Here is a 22,138-nt window from a genome sequence, read left to right as displayed (position 1 = left end):
ACATGGGCCTAATAAACAGCAAAACATGGGCCTAATAAACAGCAAAACATGGGCCTAATAAACAGGAAAACATGGGCCTAATAAACAGCAAAACATGGGCTGAATAAACAGCAAAACATGGGCCTAATAAACAGCAAAACATGGGCCTAATAAACAGCAAAACATGGGCCTAATAAACAGGAAAACATGGACCTAATAAACAGCAAAACATGGGCCTAATAAACAGCAAAACATGGGCCTAATAAACAGCAAAACATGGGCCTAATAAACAGCAAAACATGGGCCTGATAAACAGCAAAACATGGGCCTAATAAACAGCAAAACATGAGCCTAATAATCAGCAAAACATGGGCCTAATAAACAGCAAAACATGGGCCTAATAAACAGCAAAACATGGGCCTAATAAACAGCAAAACATGGGCCGAATAAACAGCAAAACATGGGCCTAATAAACAGGAAAACATGGACCTAATAAACAGCAAAACATGGGCCTAATAAACAGCAAAACATGGGCCGAATAAACAGCAAAACATGGGCCTAATAAACAGCAAAACATGGGCCTAATAAACAGCAAAACATGGACCTAATAATCAGCAAAACATGGACCTAATAAACAGCAAAACATGGGCCTAATAAACAGCAAAACATGGACCTAATAATCAGCAAAACATGGACCTAATAATCAGCAAAACATGGACCTAATAATCAGCAAAACATGGACCTAATAATCAGCAAAACATGGACCTAATAAACAGCAAAACATGGGCCTAATAATCAGCAAAACATGGAACTAATAATCAGCAAAACATGGAACAAATAATCCGCAAAACATGGACCTAATAATCAGCAAAACATGGACCGAAGAATCAGCAAAACATGGAACTAATAATCAGCAAAACATGGACCGAATAAACAGCAAAACATGGGCCTAATAAACAGCAAAACATGGGCCTAATAATCAGCAAAACATGGACCTAATAATCAGCAAAACATGGAACTAATAATCAGCAAAACATGGACCTAATAATCAGCAAAACATGCGCCTAATAATCAGCAAAACATGGACCTAATAAACAGCAAAACATGGGCCTAATAATCAGCAAAACATGGACCTAATAATCAGCAAAACATGGAACTAATAATCAGCAAAACATGGACCTAATAAACAGCAAAACATGGGCCTAATAATCAGCAAAACATGGAACTAATAAACAGCAAAACATGGAACTAATAATCAGCAAAACATGGACCTAATAAACAGCAAAACATGGAACTAATAATCAGCAAAACATGGGCCTAATAAACAGCAAAACATGGGCCTAATAATCAGCAAAACATGGAACTAATAAACAGCAAAACATGGAACTAATAATCAGCAAAACATGGACCTAATAAACAGCAAAACATGGAACTAATAATCAGCAAAACATGGGCCTAATAAACAGCAAAACATGGGCCTAATAAACAGCAAAACATGGGCCTAATAATCAGCAAAACATGGAACTAATAAACAGCAAAACATGGAACTAATAATCAGCAAAACATGGACCTAATAAACAGCAAAACATGGAACTAATAATCAGCAAAACATGGACCTAATAAACAGCAAAACATGGAACTAATAATCAGCAAAACATGGGCCTAATAAACAGCAAAACATGGAACTAATAAACAGCAAAACATGGGCCTAATAAACAGCAAAACATGGAACTAATAAACAGCAAAACATGGACCTAATAATCAGCAAAACATGGAACTAATAAACAGCAAAACATGGGCCTAATAATCAGCAAAACATGGGCCTAATAAACAGCAAAACATGGAACTAATAAACAGCAAAACATGGACCTAATAATCAGCAAAACATGGGCCTAATAATCAGCAAAACATGGAACTAATAAACAGCAAAACATGGACCTAATAATCAGCAAAACATGGGCCTAATAATCAGCAAAACATGGGCCTAATAAACAGCAAAACATGGACCTAATAATCAGCAAAACATGGAACTAATAATCAGCAAAACATGGGCCTAATAATCAGCAAAACATGGGCCTAATAAACAGCAAAACATGGACCTAATAATCAGCAAAACATGGAACTAATAAACAGCAAAACATGGGCCTAATAAACAGCAAAACATGGGCCTAATAATCAGCAAAACATGGACCTAATAATCAGCAAAACATGGAACTAATAATCAGCAAAACATGGGCCTAATAAACAGCAAAACATGGACCTAATAATCAGCAAAACATGGAACTAATAAACAGCAAAACATGGGCCTAATAAACAGCAAAACATGGACCTAATAATCAGCAAAACATGGACCTAATAATCAGCAAAACATGGAACTAATAATCAGCAAAACATGGGCCTAATAAACAGCAAAACATGGACCTAATAATCAGCAAAACATGGAACTAATAAACAGCAAAACATGGAACTAATAAACAGCAAAACATGGAACTAATAAACAGCAAAACATGGGCCTAATAAACAGCAAAACATGGACCTAATAATCAGCAAAACATGGAACTAATAAACAGCAAAACATGGACCTAATAAACAGCAAAACATGGACCTAATAAACAGCAAAACATGGAACTAATAAACAGCAAAACATGGAACTAATTATCAGCAAAACATGGAACTAATAATCAGCAAAACATGGGCCTAATAAACAGCAAAACATGGACCTAATAATCAGCAAAACATGGACCTAATAAACAGCAAAACATGGACCCAATAAACAGCAAAACATGGGCTTAATAATCAGCAAAACATGGAACTAATAAACAGCAAAATATGGAACTAATAAACAGCAAAACATGGAACTAATAATCAGCAAAACATGGAACTAATAATCAGCAAAACATGGAACTAATAAACAGCAAAACATGGGCCTAATAAACAGCAAAACATGGAACTAATAAACAGCAAAACATGGAACTAATAATCAGCAAAACATGGAACTAATAATCAGCAAAACATGGAACTAATAAACAGCAAAACATGGGCCTAATAAACAGCAAAATATGGAACTAATAAACAGCAAAACATGGAACTAATAATCAGCAAAACATGGAACTAATAAACAGCAAAACATGGGCCTAATAAACAGCAAAACATGGAACTAATAAACAGCAAAACATGGAACTAATAATCAGCAAAACATGGAACTAATAAACAGCAAAACATGGGCTTAATAAACAGCAAAACATGGAACTAATAATCAGCAAAACATGGAACTAATAATCAGCAAAACATGGAACTAATAAACAGTAAACATGGACCCAATAAACAGCAAAACATGGAACGAAGAAACAGCAAAACAAGGACCCAATAAACAGCAAAACATGGACCCAATAAACAGCAAAACATGGAACTAATAAACAGCAGAACAAGGACCCAATAAACAGTAAACATGGACCCAATAAATAGCAAAACATGGACCCAATAAACAGCAAAACATGGACCTAATAATCAGCAAAACATGGGCCTAATAAACAGGAAAACATGGGCCTAATAAACAGGAAAACATGGGCCTAATAAACAGCAAAACATGGGCCTAATAATCAGCAAAACATGGACCGAAGAAACAGCAAAACATGGAACTAATAAACAGTAAACATGGACCTAATAAACAGTAAACATGGACCCAATAAATAGCAAAACATGGACCCAATAAACATCAAAACATGGAACGAAGAAACAGCAAAACAAGGACCCAATAAACAGCAAAACATGGACCCAATAAACAGCAAAACATGGACCCAATAAACAGCAAAACATGGAACTAATAAACAGCAGAACAAGGACCCAATAAACAGTAAACATGGACCCAATAAATAGCAAAACATGGACCCAATAAACAGAAAAACATGGACCTAATAATCAGCAAAACATGGACCTAATAATCAGCAAAACATGGGCCTAATAAACAGGAAAACATGGGCCTAATAAACAGGAAAACATGGGCCTAATAAACAGCAAAACATGGGCCTAATAAACAGCAAAACATGGGCCTAATAAACAGCAAAACATGGGCCTAATAATCAGCAAAACATGGACCTAATAATCAGCAAAACATGGGCCTAATAAACAGCAAAACATGGACCGAATAAACAGCAAAACATGGGCCTAATAATCAGCAAAACATGGGCCTAATAAACAGCAAAACATGGGCCGAAGAAACAGCAAAACGTGGGGCTAATAAACAGGAAAACATGGGCCTAATAAAGAGGAAAACATGGGCCTAATAAACAGGAAAACATGGGCCTCTTAAACAGCAAAACATGGGCCCAATAAACAGCAAAACATAGGCCTAATAAACAGCAAAACATGGGCCCAATAAACAGGAAAACATAGGCCTAATAGACAGGAAAACATGGGCCTCATAAACAGCAAAAAATGGAACGCAGAAACAGCAAAACAAGGACCCAAAAACAGGAAAACATGGAGTTAATATACACGAAAACATGGGTCTAATAATCAGCAAAACATGGAACTAATAATCAGCAAAACATGGACCTAATAATCAGCGAAACATGGTCCTAATAAACAGCAAAACATGGACCCAATAAACAGCATAACATGGAACTAATAAACAGCAGAACAAGGACCCAATAAACAGTAAACATGGACCCAATAAATAGCAAAACATGGACCCAATAAACAGCAAAACATGGACCCAATAAACAGCAAAACATGGAACTAATAATCAGCAAAACATGGAACTAATAAACAGCAAAACATGGACCCAATAAACAGCAAAACATGGAACTAATAAACAGCAGAACAAGGACCCAATAAACAGTAAACATGGACCCAATAAATAGCAAAACATGGACCCAATAAACAGTAAACATGGACCCAATAAACAGCAAAACATGGAACTAATAATCAGCAAAACATGGACCTAATAATCAGCAAAACATGGACCTAATAATCAGCAAAACATGGAACGAATAATCAGCAAAACATGGGCCTAATAAACAGGAAAACATGGACCTAATAAACAGGAAAACATGGGCCTAATAAACAGGAAAACATGGGCCTAATAAACAGCAAAACATGGACCTAATAAACAGGAAAACATGGGCCTAATAAACAGCAAAACATGGGCCTAATAAACAGCAAAACACGGGCCTAATGAACAGGAAAACATGGGCCAAATAAACAGCAAAACATGGGCCCAATAAACAGCAAAACATAGGCCGAATAAACAGCAAAACATGGGCCTAATAAACAGCAAAACATGGACCTAATAAACAGCTAAACATGGACCCAATAAACAGCAAAACATGGACCCAATAAACAGTAAACATGGACCCAATAAACAGCAAAAAATGGAACGCAGAAACAGCAAAACAAGGACCCAAAAAACAGGAAAACATGGAGTTAATAAACAGGAAAACATGGGTCTAATAAACAGGAAAACATGGAGTTAATAAACAGGAAAACATGGGCCTAATAAACGGGAAAACACGGGCCTAATAAACAGCAAAACATGGGCCGAATAAACAGCAAAACATGGGCCTAATAAACAGGAAAACACGGGCCCAATAAACAGGAAAACATGGGCCTAATAAACAGCAAAACATGGGCCTAATAATCAGCAAAACATGGACCTAATAAACAGCAAAACATGGGCTTAATAATCAGCAAAACATGGACCTAATAAACAGCAAAACATGGGCCTAATAAACAGCAAAACATGGGCCTAATAATCAGCAAAACATGGACCTAATAAACAGCAAAACATGGGCTTAATAATCAGCAAAACATGGACCTAATAAACAGCAAAACATGGGCCTAATAATCAGCAAAACATGGACCCAATAAACAGCAAAACATGGAACTAATAAACAGCAAAACATGGAACTAATAAACAGCAAAACAAGGACCCAAAAAACAGGAAAACATGGAGTTAATAAACATGAAAACATGGGTCTAATAATCAGCAAAACATGGACCCAATAAACAGCAAAACATGGAACTAATAAACAGCAAAACATGGACGCAATAAACAGCAAAACATGGAACTAATAAACAGCAAAACAAGGACCCAAAAAACAGGAAAACATGGAGTTAATAAACAGGAAAACATGGGCCGAATAAACAGGAAAACATGGACCTAATAATCAGCAAAACATGGAACTAATAATCAGCAAAACATGGAACTAATAATCAGCAAAACATGGACCTAATAATCAGCAAAACATGGACCTAATAAACAGCAAAACATGGGCCTAATAAACAGCAAAACATGGACCTAATAATCAGCAAAACATGGGCCGAATAAACAGCAAAACATGGACCTAATAAACAGCAAAACATGGGCCCAATAAACAGCAAAACATGGACCTAATAATCAGCAAAACATGGGCCCAATAAACAGCAAAACATGGACCTAATAATCAGCAAAACATGGGCCTAATAAACAGCAAAACATGGACCTAATAAACAGCAAAACATGGACCTAATAATCAGCAAAACATGGGCCGAATAATCAGCAAAACATGGACCTAATAATCAGCAAAACATGGGCCCAATAAACAGCAAAACATGGACCTAATAATCAGCAAAACATGGGCCCAATAAACAGCAAAACATGGACCTAATAATCAGCAAAACATGGGCCGAATAAACAGCAAAACATGGACCTAATAATCAGCAAAACATGGGCCCAATAAACAGCAAAACATGGACCTAATAATCAGCAAAACATGGGCCTAATAAACAGCAAAACATGGACCTAATAAACAGCAAAACATGGACCTAATAATCAGCAAAACATGGGCCGAATAATCAGCAAAACATGGACCTAATAATCAGCAAAACATGGGCCTAATAAACAGGAAAACATGGGCCTAATAAACAGGAAAACATGGGCCTAATAAACAGCAAAACATGGGCCTAATAATCAGCAAAACATGGACCTAATAATCAGCAAAACATGGACCTAATAAACAGCAAAACATGGGCCTAATAATCAGCAAAACATGGACCTAATAAACAGTAAAACATGGACCTAATAAACAGCAAAACATGGACCTAATAAACAGGAAAACATGGGCCTAATAAACAGTAAAACATGGACCTAATAAACAGCAAAACATGGACCTAATAAACAGTAAAACATGGACCTAATAAACAGTAAAACATGGGCCTAATAATCAGCAAAACATGGACCTAATAAACAGCAAAACATGGACCTAATAAACAGGAAAACATGGGCCTAATAAACAGTAAAACATGGACCTAATAAACAGCGAAACATGGACCTAATAAACAGTAAAACATGGACCTAATAAACAGTAAAACATGTACCTAATAAACAGCAAAACATGGACCTAATAAACAGCAAAACATGGACCTAATAATCAGCAAAACATGGACCTAATAAACAGGAAAACATGGACCTAATAAACAGCAAAACATGGGCCGAATAATCAGCAAAACATGGACCTAATAAACAGGAAAACATGGGCCTAATAAACAGCAAAACATAGGCCTAATAAACAGCAAAACATGGGCCTAATAATCAGCAAAACATGGACCTAATAAACAGGAAAACATGGGCCTAATAAACAGCAAAACATGGGCCTAATAAACAGCAAAACATGGGCCTAATAAACAGGAAAACATGGGCCGAAGAAACAGCAAAACGTGGGCCCAATAAACAGCAAAACATGGCCCCAATAAACAGCAAAACATAGGCCTAATAAACAGGAAAACATGGGCCTAATAATCAGCAAAACATGGACCTAATAAACAGGAAAACATGGGCCGAAGAAACAGCAAAACGTGGGCCCAATAAACAGCAAAACATGGGCCAAAGAACAGCAAAACATGGGCCTAATGAACAGGAAAACATGGGCCGAATAAACAGCAAAACATGGCCCCAATAAACAGCAAAACATAGGCCTAATAAACAGCAAAACATGGGCCTAATAAAGAGCAAAACATGGACCTAATAAACAGCTAAACATGGACCCAATAAACAGTAAACATGGACCCAATAAACAGCAAAAAATGGAACGCAGAAACAGCAAAACAAGGACCCAAAAAACAGGAAAACATGGAGTTAATTAACAGCAAAACATGGGCCGAATAAACGGGAAAACATGGGCCTAATAAACAGCAAAACATGGGCCTAATAAACGGGAAAACACGGGCCTAATAAACAGCAAAACATGGGCCGAATAAACAGCAAAACATGGGCCTAATAAACAGGAAAACACGGGCCCAATAAACAGGAAAACATGGGCCTAATAAACAGGAAAACACGGGCCCAATAAACAGGAAAACACGGGCCTAATAAACAGGAAAACACGGGCCTAATAAACAGCAGAACACGGGCCTAATAATCAGCAAAACATGGGCCTAATAAACAGGAAAACATGGGCCTAATAAACAGCAAAACATGGGCCTAATAATCAGCAAAACATGGGCCTAATAAACAGCAAAACATGGGCCTAATAAACAGCAAAACATGGGCCTAATAAACAGGAAAACACGGGCCTAATAAACAGGAAAACATGGGCCTAATAAACAGCAAAACATGGGCCTAATAAACAGCAAAACATGGGCCTAATAATCAGCAAAACATGGGCCTAATAAACAGCAAAACATGGGCCTAATAAACAGGAAAACATGGGCCTAATAAACAGGAAAACATGGGCCTAATAAACAGCAAAACATGGGCCTAATAAACAGCAAAACATGGGCCTAATAAACAGCAAAACATGGGCCAAATAAACAGCAAAACACGGGCCTAATAAACAGCAAAACATGGGCCTAATAAACAGCAAAACATGGGCCTAATAAACAGCAAAACATGGGCCGAATAAACAGCAAAACATGGGCCTAATAAACAGCAAAACATGGACCGAATAAACAGCAAAACATAGGCCTAATAATCAGCAAAACATGGGCCTAATAAACAGCAAAACATGGACCTAATAAACAGCAAAACATAGGCCTAATAATCAGCAAAACATGGACCGAATAAACAGCAAAACATAGGCCTAATAATCAGCAAAACATAGGCCTAATAATCAGCAAAACATGGACCGAATAAACAGCAAAACATAGGCCTAATAATCAGCAAAACACGGGCCTAATAATCAGCAAAACATGGGCCTAATAAACAGCAAAACATGGGCCTAATAAACAGCAAAACATGGACCGAATAAACAGCAAAACATAGGCCTAATAAACAGCAAAACATGGGCCTAATAAACAGCAAAACATAGGCCTAATAATCAGCAAAACACGGGCCTAATAATCAGCAAAACATGGACCTAATAAACAGCAAAACATAGGCCTAATAAACAGCAAAACATGGACCGAATAAACAGCAAAACATAGGCCTAATAATCAGCAAAACATAGGCCTAATAATCAGCAAAACATGGACCGAATAAACAGCAAAACATAGGCCTAATAATCAGCAAAACACGGGCCTAATAATCAGCAAAACATGGGCCTAATAAACAGCAAAACATGGGCCTAATAAACAGCAAAACATGGACCGAATAAACAGCAAAACATAGGCCTAATAAACAGCAAAACATGGGCCTAATAAACAGCAAAACATAGGCCTAATAATCAGCAAAACATGGGCCTAATAAACAGCAAAACATGGGCCTAATAATCAGCAAAACATGGACCTAATAAACAGCAAAACATGGACCTAATAAACAGCAAAACATGGGCCTAATAAACAGCAAAACATAGGCCTAATAAACAGCAAAACATGGGCCTAATAAACAGCAAAACATGGACCTAATAAACAGCAAAACATAGGCCTAATAAACAGCAAAACATGGGCCTAATAAACAGCAAAACATGGACCTAATAAACAGCAAAACATGGGCCTAATAATCAGCAAAACATGGACCTAATAAACAGCAAAACATGGGCCTAATAATCAGCAAAACATGGACCTAATAAACAGCAAAACATGGGCCTAATAATCAGCAAAACATGGACCTAATAAACAGCAAAACATGGGCTTAATAATCAGCAAAACATGGGCCTAATAATCAGCAAAACATGGACCTAATAAACAGCAAAACATGGGCCTAATAAACAGCAAAACATGGGCCTAATAAACAGCAAAACATGGACCTAATAAACAGCAAAACATGGGCCTAATAAACAGCAAAACATAGGCCTAATAATCAGCAAAACATGGACCTAATAAACAGCAAAACATGGGCCTAATAAACAGCAAAACATGGGCCTAATAAACAGCAAAACATGGGCCTAATAAACAGCAAATCATGGGCCTAATAAACAGCAAAACATAGGCCTAATAATCAGCAAAACATGGACCTAATAAACAGCAAAACATGGGCCTAATAAACAGCAAAACATGGGCCTAATAAACAGGAAAACATGGGCCTAATAATCAGCAAAACATGGGCCTAATAAACAGCAAAACATGTGCCTAATAAACAGCAAAACATGGACCTAATAATCAGCAAAACATGGGCCTAATAAACAGGAAAACATGGGCCTAATAATCAGCAAAACATGGGCCTAATAAACAAGAAAACATGGGCCTAATAATCAGCAAAACATGGGCCTAATAAACAGCAAAACATGTGCCTAATAAACAGCAAAACATGGACCTAATAAACAGCAAAACACGGACCTAATAAACAGCAAAACATGGACCTAATAAACAGCAAAACATGGGCCTAATAAACAGGAAAACATGGGCCTAATAATCAGCAAAACATGGGCCTAATAAACAAGAAAACATGGGCCTAATAATCAGCAAAACATGGGCCTAATAATCAGCAAAACATGGACCTAATAAACAGGAAAACATGGGCCTAATAATCAGCAAAACATGGGCCTAATAAACAGGAAAACGTGGGCCTAATAATCAGCAAAACATGGGCCTAATAATCAGCAAAACATGGACCTAATAAACAGGAAAACATGGGTCTAATAAACAGCAAAATATGGGCCGAATAAACAGCAAAACATGGGCCTAATAATCAGCAAAACATGGACCTAATAAACAGCAAAACATGGGCCTAATAATCAGCAAAACATGGACCTAATAAACACCAAAACATGGGCCTAATAATCAGCAAAACATGGCCCTAATAAACAGCAAAACATGGGCCTAATAAACAGCAAAACATGGGCCTAATAATCAGCAAAACATGGGCCTAATAAACAGTAAAACATGGGCCTAATAAACAGGAAAACATGGGCCTAATAAACAGTAAAACATGGGCCTAATAAACAGCAAAACATGGGCCGAATAAACAGGAAAACATGGGCCTAATAAACAGCAAAACATGGACCTAATAAACAGCAAAACATGGACCTAATAAACAGCAAAACATGGACCGAATAAACAGCAAAACATGGGCCGAATAAACAGTAAAACATGGGCCTAATAAACAGCAAGACACGGGCCTAATAATCAGCAAAACATGGGCCTAATAATCAGCAAAACATGGGCCTAATAATCAGCAAAACATGGGCCTAATAATCAGCAAAACATGGGCCTAATAATCAGCAAAACATGGACCGAATAAACAGCAAAACATGGGCCTAATAATCAGCAAAACATGGGCCTAATAATCAGCAAAACATGGACCGAATAAACAGCAAAACATGGGCCTAATAATCAGCAAAACATGGGCCTAATAATCAGCAAAACATGGAACGAATAATCAGCAAAACATGGAACGAATAATCAGCAAAACATGGGCCTAATAATCAGCAAAACATGGGCCTAATAATCAGCAAAACATGGGCCTAATAATCAGCAAAACATGGGCCTAATAATCAGCAAAACATGGAACGAATAATCAGCAAAACATGGAACGAATAATCAGCAAAACATGGGCCTAATAATCAGCAAAACATGGGCCTAATAATCAGCAAAACATGGACCTAATAATCAGCAAAACATGGGCCTAATAATCAGCAAAACATGGAACGAATAATCAGCAAAACATGGAACGAATAATCAGCAAAACATGGGCCTAATAATCAGCAAAACATGGGCCTAATAATCAGCAAAACATGGGCCTAATAATCAGCAAAACATGGACCTAATAATCAGCAAAACATGGGCCTAATAATCAGCAAAACATGGAACGAATAATCAGCAAAACATGGGCCTAATAAACAGCAAAACATGGGCCTAATAATCAGCAAAACATGGACCGAATAAACAGCAAAACATGGGCCTAATAATCAGCAAAACATGGGCCTAATAATCAGCAAAACATGGAACGAATAATCAGCAAAACATGGGCCTAATAATCAGCAAAACATGGAACGAATAATCAGCAAAACATGGAACGAATAATCAGCAAAACATGGGCCTAATAATCAGCAAAACATGGGCCTAATAATCAGCAAAACATGGAACGAATAATCAGCAAAACATGGAACGAATAATCAGCAAAACATGGGCCTAATAATCAGCAAAACATGGGCCTAATAATCAGCAAAACATGGACCTAATAATCAGCAAAACATGGGCCTAATAATCAGCAAAACATGGAACGAATAATCAGCAAAACATGGAACGAATAATCAGCAAAACATGGGCCTAATAATCAGCAAAACATGGGCCTAATAATCAGCAAAACATGGGCCTAATAATCAGCAAAACATGGACCTAATAATCAGCAAAACATGGGCCTAATAATCAGCAAAACATGGAACGAATAATCAGCAAAACATGGGCCTAATAAACAGCAAAACATGGGCCTAATAAACAGCAAAACATGGACCGAATAATCAGCAAAACATGGGCCTAATAATCAGCAAAACATGGGCCTAATAATCAGCAAAACATGGACCGAATAATCAGCAAAACATGGGCCTAATAATCAGCAAAACATGGGCCTAATAATCAGCAAAACATGGAACGAAGAAACAGCAAAACAAGGACCCAATAAACAGCAAAACATGGACCGAATAATCAGCAAAACATGGGCCTAATAATCAGCAAAACATGGAACGAATATTCAGCAAAACATGGGCCTAATAATCAGCAAAACATGGACCTAATAAACAGCAAAACATGGGCCTAATAATCAGCAAAACATGGACCTAATAAACAGCAAAACATGGGCCTAATAATCAGCAAAACATGGGCCTAATAATCAGCAAAACATGGACCTAATAAACAGCAAAACATGGGCCTAATAAACAGCAAAACATGGGCCTAATAAACAGGAAAACATGGGCCTAATAAACAGGAAAACATGGGCCTAATAAACAGCAAAACACGGGCCTAATAAACAGCAAAACATGGGCCTAATAAACAGCAAAACATGGGCCTAATAAACAGCAAAACATGGGCCTAATAATCAGCAAAGCATGGGCCTAATAATCAGCAAAACATGGACCTAATAAACAGCAAAACATGGACCTAATAAACAGCAAAACATGGGCCTAATAAACAGTAAAACATGGGCCTAATAAACAGCAAAACACGGGCCCAATAAACAGCAAAACATGGGCCTAATAAACAGCAAAACATGGACCCAATAAACAGCAAAACAAGGACCCAATAAACAGCAAATCATGGACCCAATAAACAGTAAACATGGAGCCAATAAACAGCAAAACAAGGACCCAATAAACTGCAAAACATGGACCCAATAAACAGCAAAACAAGGACCCAATAAACAGCAAAACATGGACCCAATAAACAGCAAAACAAGGACCCAATAAACAGCAAATCATGGACCCAATAAACAGTAAACATGGAGCCAATAAACAGCAAAACAAGGACCCAGAAAACAGGAAAACATGGAGTTAATAAACAGGAAAACATAGACCGAATAAACAGCAAAACATGGGCCTAATAAACCGCAAAACATGGGCCTAATAAACAGCAAAACATGGGCGTAATAAACAGCAAAACATGGGCGTAATAAACAGCAAAACATGGGCCTAATAAACAGCAAAACATGGAGTTAATAAACAGCAAAACATGGAGTTAATAAACAGCAAAACATGGAGTTAATAAACAGCAAAACATGGAGTTAATAAACAGCAAAACATGGAGTTAATAAACAGCAACACATGGAGTTAATAAACAGCAAAACATGGGCCTAATAATGGTGATGGTGAAGAAGAGGGAGATGAAGTCCAACTCTAGCCTATCCACGAGTTCCTGCAGAGACATCCTGCAGGACCAGTTCAAATACTTTCACATCGGGGGAATGGAATTCGAGAGTATTAGTGAGGATTTTTCACCAGGTAATTCACAGAGCACGAGGGAGGTGGAGGATTGGGTATTGGGTGAGAATATGCCACCTTCAGAGAAGAGGCTGAGGAGAAGGCTGCCTGGTGGTTTCGTAGCCATGGAACACAGAACACATGGGTACTCACCTGGAAAGTTGGATGATCGAGGAACATCGTACCTACATGCAGGCTCTGAGGTCAGTGTATGAGGATGTACGGCAACTAACAGTGTTAAGAAAGAGTAGGTTGGCTCCTGTTCGCTTTGCGCTTCATTGAAATACAATAGAATGTGCACTGCGCATTGTTCTTCATGGAGGTTAGAGTCACATAGGAAAGGGTGCACTTATTTGGTGTTCATTTATTCACTCAGGTGATGATTATTGGAACAGTCACGTAGGGGCAAAGAGGGCCGATGAGTGGTCATGTTGTAGAATGGGTACTGGATTGAGGAACTGAAAGTGGTCGAGAAGGAGGTAAGGATCTGGTGCCAAAGGTAGACTGCATCACACAGAAAACTTCAGTGATGAGGTGTGGTCTGATGCCCCTTGCAGCAGTCACTGAGGAGTATCCTGAGGGCAGGTGATCGTGACTCTCTTCTCCATGTAGTTCTGGCTCCAATGTTCTCGGCACTAGTGATGTCAAAGTCCAGCCCTTTTTGTATGGCGACGTTGTGCAGGGCACAGCAGGCTAATGATCTGGAGCATGCTGCAGAGCCCCTCCTGACCATCCAGCCAGTCACAGCATACCTTTTGGACCCCGATGGTCCTCTCGATGACCACCTATGGAGGCATGTGCCTTCTGGCTGCTGGTAAGCAACTCCTAGTGTGGTCGCTATCTATGGGAGCAGGGGGGTAGGCTTTGTCATCCAAAAGCCATCCTTTGACGTATTTTTCTTCTCTGAATTGGCACCACACCTCAGGAAGGACATATTGGTCTTGGAGGGGGTGCAGTGCAGACTCACCAGAATGATACCAGAGTTTAGTTTTTTAAATTATGAAGACAGGTTTCATAGACTAGGCTTGTATTCCCTTGAGTCTCGAGGATTGGGGGGTGGTCTAATTAAGGTGTTTAAGATGATTAAAGGATTTGATAGGGTCGATAGAAAGCAACTATTTCATCTGGTGGGGGAATCCAGAACAACAGGCATAACCTTAAAATTAGAGCTGGGCCGCTCAGGGGTGACGTCAGGAAGCACTTCTTCAAACAAAAGGTAGTGGAAATCTGGAACTTTCTCCCACAAAAAGCTGTTGAGGCTAGGGGGCAACTGAAAATTTCAAAACTGAGATTGACAGATTTTTGTTTGGTAAGGATATTGAACCAAAGCGGAGAAATGGAGTTAAGAACAGGCTTGAGGGGCTGAATGGCCTACACCTGTCGGATACAAAAGGAATATGATCAGAGTGGGGTTGTCTAAGGGACTACACATACTGCGATTGCACCAGATACAGGATGGTAAGGAGACCAGAATTCCGTAGCTGCAGTTTGGAGTTAAATCTTATCTATTACAATGAGGATGAGTTCGAATACTGAATGTTGGAAAAGTGGAGAAGAGCTGACCTATGAGGAATGGCGGACAGGAGAGTAAATGCTAACCCAGTGAAAGAAGCAGAAATCTAACTCTGGAGTGAGATAAGAATCAGAAAAGTCTGGTTTAGATAAAGAAAGGAAAACTAACAAGTTGGAACAGATTATCTGGTCATTATCACATTACTGTTTGTGGGACCTTGCTGTGCGCAAATTGGCTGCCGCGTTTCCTACATTACAACAGTGACTATACTTCAAAAAAAGATTTCATTGGCTGTAAAGCGCTTTGGGACATCCTGAGGTCGTGAAAGGCGCTATATAAATGCAAGTTCTTTCTTTCTTTGCAGTGGATCCATTATTCTACAGCACACTGTTTGACTCCAGAGTTACAGAGTTCAAGGTGCACTGATCACAGGAGGAAAGTTTAGAAAAATTACGACGTTTACCAGCTTTCCCAACCAAACCTGCTAGTTTCAAAGGATCCAGATATTCCACGGAGTAGGTCTTCCCAAAACCAGGAACTCGGGTCTCCACCCCAGGTGCGTTGGACGTTCTCTGTGTTGTCTGGTTGTAAACAAGTCTAAGAAAGATTCAATTGTGTCAAATGCTAAAAAAAATGAAATATTAACGCATTAAAACAAACTGCATGTGATCCTCAGCAGAAGTGACTTATCTGTTCCATCGTGTGCAGTTTATTAAGAAGGCTTTCTGCTCAGCACACTGAAACAAACAGTACTACACAAGAACATAAGAAATAGAAGCAGGAGTAGGCCATACAGCCCCTCGAGTCTGCTCCGCCATTCAATAAGATCATGGCTGATCTTCGACCTCAACTCCGCTTATCCCTTGATTCCCTTAGTGTCCAAAAATCTATCGATCTCAGCCTTGAATATACTCAACGACTCAGCATCCACAATCCTCTGGGGTAGAGAATTCCAAATATTCACAACCCTCTGAGTGAAGAAATTTTCCCTCATCTCAGTCCTAAATGGCCGACCTCTTATCTTGGGACTATGACCTCTGGCTCTAGACTCTCCAGCCAGGGGAAACAGCCTCTCAGCATCTACCCTGTCAACCCCTCTAAGAATTTTATACATTTCAATGAGATCACCTCTCATTCTTCTAAACTCCAGAGAGTATAGGCCCATTTTACTCAATCTCTCCTCATGGGACAACCCTCTCATCCCAGGAATCAATCTAGTGAACCTTTGTTGCACTGCCTCTAAGGCAAGTATATTTTTTTAATGTTTGCCATTGCTTATCTACTGTCATATCTTTTAATCTAATTTCCCAATCTACTTTTTAAAATTTATTCATTCATGGGATGTGGGCTTCGCTGGCAAGGTCAGCATTTATTGCCCAACTTTAGCCAACGCGCCCCTTATACCTACGGAATTGGTTTTGTTTAAATTTGAGACCCTAGTTTCGGACTTAACTACATCACTCGCAAACTCAATATGAAATTCTATTATATTATGATCACTCTGCCCCAGAGGATCCTTAACTATAAGATTACTAATTAACCCTGTCTCATTACACAATATTAGATCTAAAATAGTCTGTTCCCTAGTTGGCTCCTTGACATATTGTTCTAAAAAACTGTCTCGAATGCATTCCATGAACTCATCTTCCAAAACACTTTTGCCAATTTGATTTGCCCAGTCTATATGAAGATTAAAGTCCCCCACGATTATTGCATTACCCTTGTTACATGCTCCTCTAATTTCCCGACTTATGCTCTGTCCAACACTATAACCACTGTTAGAGGGTATATAAACTACACCCAGCAGTGTTTTCTGCCCCTTATTATTTCTTAGCTCCACCCATAGCTACTCTACTCGACAGCCTTGACTTTTCTCTTTAGACATAAATTTACCCTTACCTGAACCCTTCCCCCCCCCCCCTTATTAGTTTAAAGCCCGATCGACTGTCCTAGTTATTTGATTCGTCCCAGCCCAGTTTAAGTGGAGCCCATCCCAACAGAGTAGCTCCCTCTTTCCCCTGTATTGGTGCCACTGTCCCATGAATTGAACCCCCTGCTTCCCACACCACTTTTTCAGCCATGCATTTAACCATCGAATCTGTTTGTCCCTTTGCCAATTTGCGCGTGGCTCAGGAAGTAATCCAGAGATTATTACCTTTGAGGTTCTGCTTTTTAATTTGGACCCTAGCTCCCCAAACTCCCTCAGCAGATCCTCATTCCTAGTTCTACCTATGTCGTTGGTTCCCCTCATCCTTCAGGTTCCTCTCCAGCCACAAGGAGATATCCTTAACCCTGACACTGGGCAGGCAACACAGCCTTCAGGATTCCCGGTTGCGGCTGCAGAGAACACTATTCATCCCCCTGCCTATACAATCCCCTAACACTACCACATTCCTTTTTTGCTCCTCCCACTTGAATGGCCTCCTGTACCACGGTCCCCCCTGCAGTCTTTGTTCTCATCCACACAGGTAGCAAGTACCTCGTACCTGTTGGACAAGGTCAAAGGCTGAGGCTCCTCTGCCACTGCATCTGGGGTCCCCTTACCTGCCTGACTCGCAGTCACATCCTCCTGTCCCTGACCAGTAACTAAATCTAAACCACTACCTAACCTAAGGGGTGAGACTGCCTCCTGGGTCAAAGTGTCCAAATAACTCTCCCCCTCCCTGATGCATCGCAATGTCTGCAGCTCAGACTCCAGCTCAACAACTCTGAGCTGAAGTTCCTCAAGTTGTGCAGAGGTGGTTGCCTGGGCTCACGCCATCTCTATCTAACCTTGTTTTATTTATTTACTTAATTAAAGTTTTTGGGGTCCTGTCCCATCCCTATTAAAGTTTTTGGGGTCCCGTCCCATCCCTGTTGAGTTATGTCAAAACATTGAATAAAGGTTGTGCACTACTAAATTCCACATCCTCCAATCTGCACGCCAGACCTCACCAAACTGCTGATCTGAGTTTGTACCAGGCCTACGAGAGAGTGTGCACCAAGGTTCTCTGATGATGCACCAGAGGCCTTGGTGCAAGAGGTGAACAGAAGGAAGGAGGGGCATCCTATATCCACAGGGAGGCAAAAGGCCCCCCAGGCATATGCTCCTGAGGCAATGGGAATCAATAGAGGACGCAGTCAATGCCAGGCGCGTAGCACCGCGAACATGGATGCAGAGCAGGAAGAAGCTCAAAGCTTTGACACGAATGGTCAAGGTGAGTGAGGTCAACTGTCAAGTGGTGTCTCCTACCAACTGCACCACTCACTAAAACCCCCATCACCCACATACCAACAAACTCTTTCCATCAGTACTCAAGTCTTCCAACCAGATGCTTCCTCTTACCCTCACACATTACCACTGTTGCAAGCCACCCACCCACAACTCACAGGTCACACACACTATTCAACCATGACAGGAACATCACCCAAACATCTTGCAGGACACTCACCGACACACGTCCCGCTTTCTTGCAGGAGAAGGTGGTGCATAACAGGAGGCAGCAAGTGGCAGTGGCTCCATGGAACAGAGCCTGCTGTCCTCTCTCAGGATGACAGCATTCCTGTCCCATCACTGCCATTCCCCCAGTGCCGTTGCTGTTGTCTGTCAGCTAGCCAGCCCACTCCCTGTAGAGTATTGAAACTTTATTATAGGAATATAGGAAGATAGGAACAGGAGTAGGCCATTTAGCCCATCGAGCCAGTTCTGCCATTCAATGAGATCATGCTTGATCTGTGACCTAACTCTATATCCCCGCCGTAGCCCCATATCCCTTAATACCCTTGGTTAACAAAAATCTATCAGTCTCAGATTTAAAATTAACAATTGAGCTAGCATCAACTGCTGTTTGCGGAAGAGAGTTCCAAACTTCTACCACCCTTTACGTGTAGAAGTGTTTCCTAACTTCACTCCTGCAAGTCCTGGCTCTAATTTGTAGGCTATGTCCCCCAGTCCTGGTATTCAAGTATGGGAGACCTCCAAAAACAGGTAAAAATGCATCAGCAGCCAGAAGCAATAATCCAGCAACTAACCTGTAACTCCTGCTTAATCCCTTTAAATAGTGCTGGTGAGGAGTCCTCCATGCTGTTTACGACCTGTTCAGTTGTGCGAGGTTAAACAGTGCATTGGCTGGAGCGTGAGTTCCAAAATCACATCTGTCCCTTTAAATCAGCATTGCACACTGATCTACCCCATATTCTCTCTACTTTACACGATGCCGACGTTCATTATCTGCACATGCGCAAACACCTTTACCAAGATGGCGTCCGGTGCATGTCACATCGTTAGAAGTGTGCGCCATTTTGGGTCCTTGGGAAGCCATGTAGGGCCTACAAAACTGGCACTACGCAGCCCAATTTATAGCTCTTTATGTAATTACTTCACTTGGTTTATTTTTAGCTTTTTTTAAACTCATTAATTTATCTAGTTTAAGTTATTAAGTTAATAAGTATTAGCAAGTTATAGGTTCCTAGTTCAAACCACTCCCCTGCAGCCATTTACACTAACCACCAATACACTTAACCAATAAACTAAATACATACACTAACTTAACACTAACCACCAATCAGAAAACAAAATACTTACCTGTAACTTACTCTCACCACTCTGCCATGTTTTGTGACGTCACTTTTTGGTTATTTTTTTCTCTGTCTGTTTCAGACTCCCCGCTTCACTCCTCCTTTATACCGGGCACTGGGCGGAGTCCCGCACTTTCTCTGCACTGCTGTCTCTTCACTCCTCCTTTATACCGGGCACTGGGCGGAGTCCCGCACTTTCTCTGCACTGCTGTCTCTTCACTCCTCCTTTATACCGGGCACTGGGCGGAGTCCCGCACTTTCTCTGCACTGCTGTCTCTTCACTCCTCCTTTATACCGGGCACTGGGCGGAGTCCCGCACTTTCTCTGCACTGCTGTCTCTTCACTCCTCCTTTATACCGGGCACTGGGCGGAGTCCCGCACTTTCTCTGCACTGCTGTCTCTTCACTCCTCCTTTATACCGGGCACTGGGCGGAGTCCCGCACTTTCTCTGCACTGCTGTCTCTTCACTCCTCCTTTATACCGGGCACTGGGCGGAGTCCCGCGCTTTCTCTGCGCTGCTCTCTCTCCGCTCCTCCTTTATACCGGGCACTGGGCGGAATCCCGCGCTTTCTCTGCACTGCTGTCTCTTCACTCCTCCTTTATACCGGGCACTGGGCGGAGTCCCGCGCTTTCTCTGGGCTGCTCTCTCTCTCTCTCTCTCTCTCTCCTTTGCTCCTTTACACTGAGTCGCTGGAGGGGATTCCTGCACTTTCTCTGGGCTGCTCTCTCTCTCTCTCTCTCTCCTTTGCTCCCTTACACTGAGTCGCTGGAGGGGATTCCTGCACTTTCTCTGGGCTGCTCTCTCTCTCTCTCTCTCTCCTTTGCTCCTTTACACTGAGTCGCTGGAGGGGATTCCTGCACTTTCTCTGGGCTGCTCTCTCTCTCTCTCTCCTTTGCTCCCTTACACTGAGTCGCTGGGGGGGATTCCTGCACTTTCTCTGGGCTGCTCTCTCTCTCTCTCTCTCTCCTTTGCTCCTTTACACTGAGTCGCTGGAGGGGATTCCTGCACTTTCTCTGGGCTGCTCTCTCTCTCTCTCTCTCCTTTGCTCCTTTACACTGAGTCGCTGGGGAGGATTCCTGCACTTTCTCTGGGCTGCTCTCTCTCTCTCTCTCTCTCTCCTTTGCTCCCTTACACTGAGTCGCTGGAGGGGATTCCTGCACTTTCTCTGAGCTGCTCTCTCTCTCTCTCTCCTTTGCTCCTTTACACTGAGTCGCTGGGGGGGATTCCTGCACTTTCTCTGGGCTGCTCTCTCTCTCTCTCTCTCTCTCCTTTGCTCCCTTACACTGAGTCGCTGGGGAGGATTCCTGCACTTTCTCTGGGCTGCTCTCTCTCTCTCTCTCTCTCCTTTGCTCCTTTACACTGAGTCGCTGGGGAGGATTCCTGCACTTTCTCTGGGCTGCTCTCTCTCTCTCTCTCTCTCCTTTGCTCCTTTACACTGAGTCGCTGGAGGGGATTCCTGCACTTTCTCTGGGCTGCTCTCTCTCTCTCTCTCTCTCTCCTTTGCTCCCTTACACTGAGTCGCTGGGGAGGATTCCTGCGCTTTCTCTGGGCTGCTCTCTCTCTCTCTCTCTCTCCTTTGCTCCTTTACACTGAGTCGCTGGAGGGGATTCCTGCACTTTCTCTGGGCTGCTCTCTCTCTCTCTCTCTCTCTCCTTTGCTCCCTTACACTGAGTCGCTGGGGGGGATTCCTGCACTTTCTCTGGGCTGCTCTCTCTCTCTCTCTCTCTCCTTTGCTCCCTTACACTGAGTCGCTGGGGAGGATTCCTGCACTTTCTCTGCTCTCTCTCTCTCTCTCTCTCTCCTTTGCTCCTTTACACTGAGTCG

At 41.0% G+C, this 22,138-nt stretch overlaps 1 protein-coding gene across 1 annotated transcript in view; it reads right to left on the bottom strand.

Annotated features, from left to right (window-relative positions):
* The window catches only part of lcat (lecithin-cholesterol acyltransferase), a 70,289-nt gene that overhangs the window by 32,510 nt on the left and 15,641 nt on the right, over nt 1–22,138 (bottom strand). The window contains exon 3 of the mRNA XM_067997442.1: nt 16,238–16,353. Within this exon, the coding sequence (XP_067853543.1) occupies nt 16,238–16,353 (116 nt within the window). The remainder of the gene's footprint in view (nt 1–16,237; nt 16,354–22,138) is intronic.

The sequence above is a fragment of the Heptranchias perlo genome, chromosome 16, assembly GCF_035084215.1.
Source record: "Heptranchias perlo isolate sHepPer1 chromosome 16, sHepPer1.hap1, whole genome shotgun sequence".
Classification (NCBI taxonomy): domain Eukaryota; kingdom Metazoa; phylum Chordata; class Chondrichthyes; order Hexanchiformes; family Hexanchidae; genus Heptranchias; species Heptranchias perlo.
Note: the sequence above shows the minus strand (reverse complement) of the source record. Positions and strands in the feature narration are given on the sequence as shown.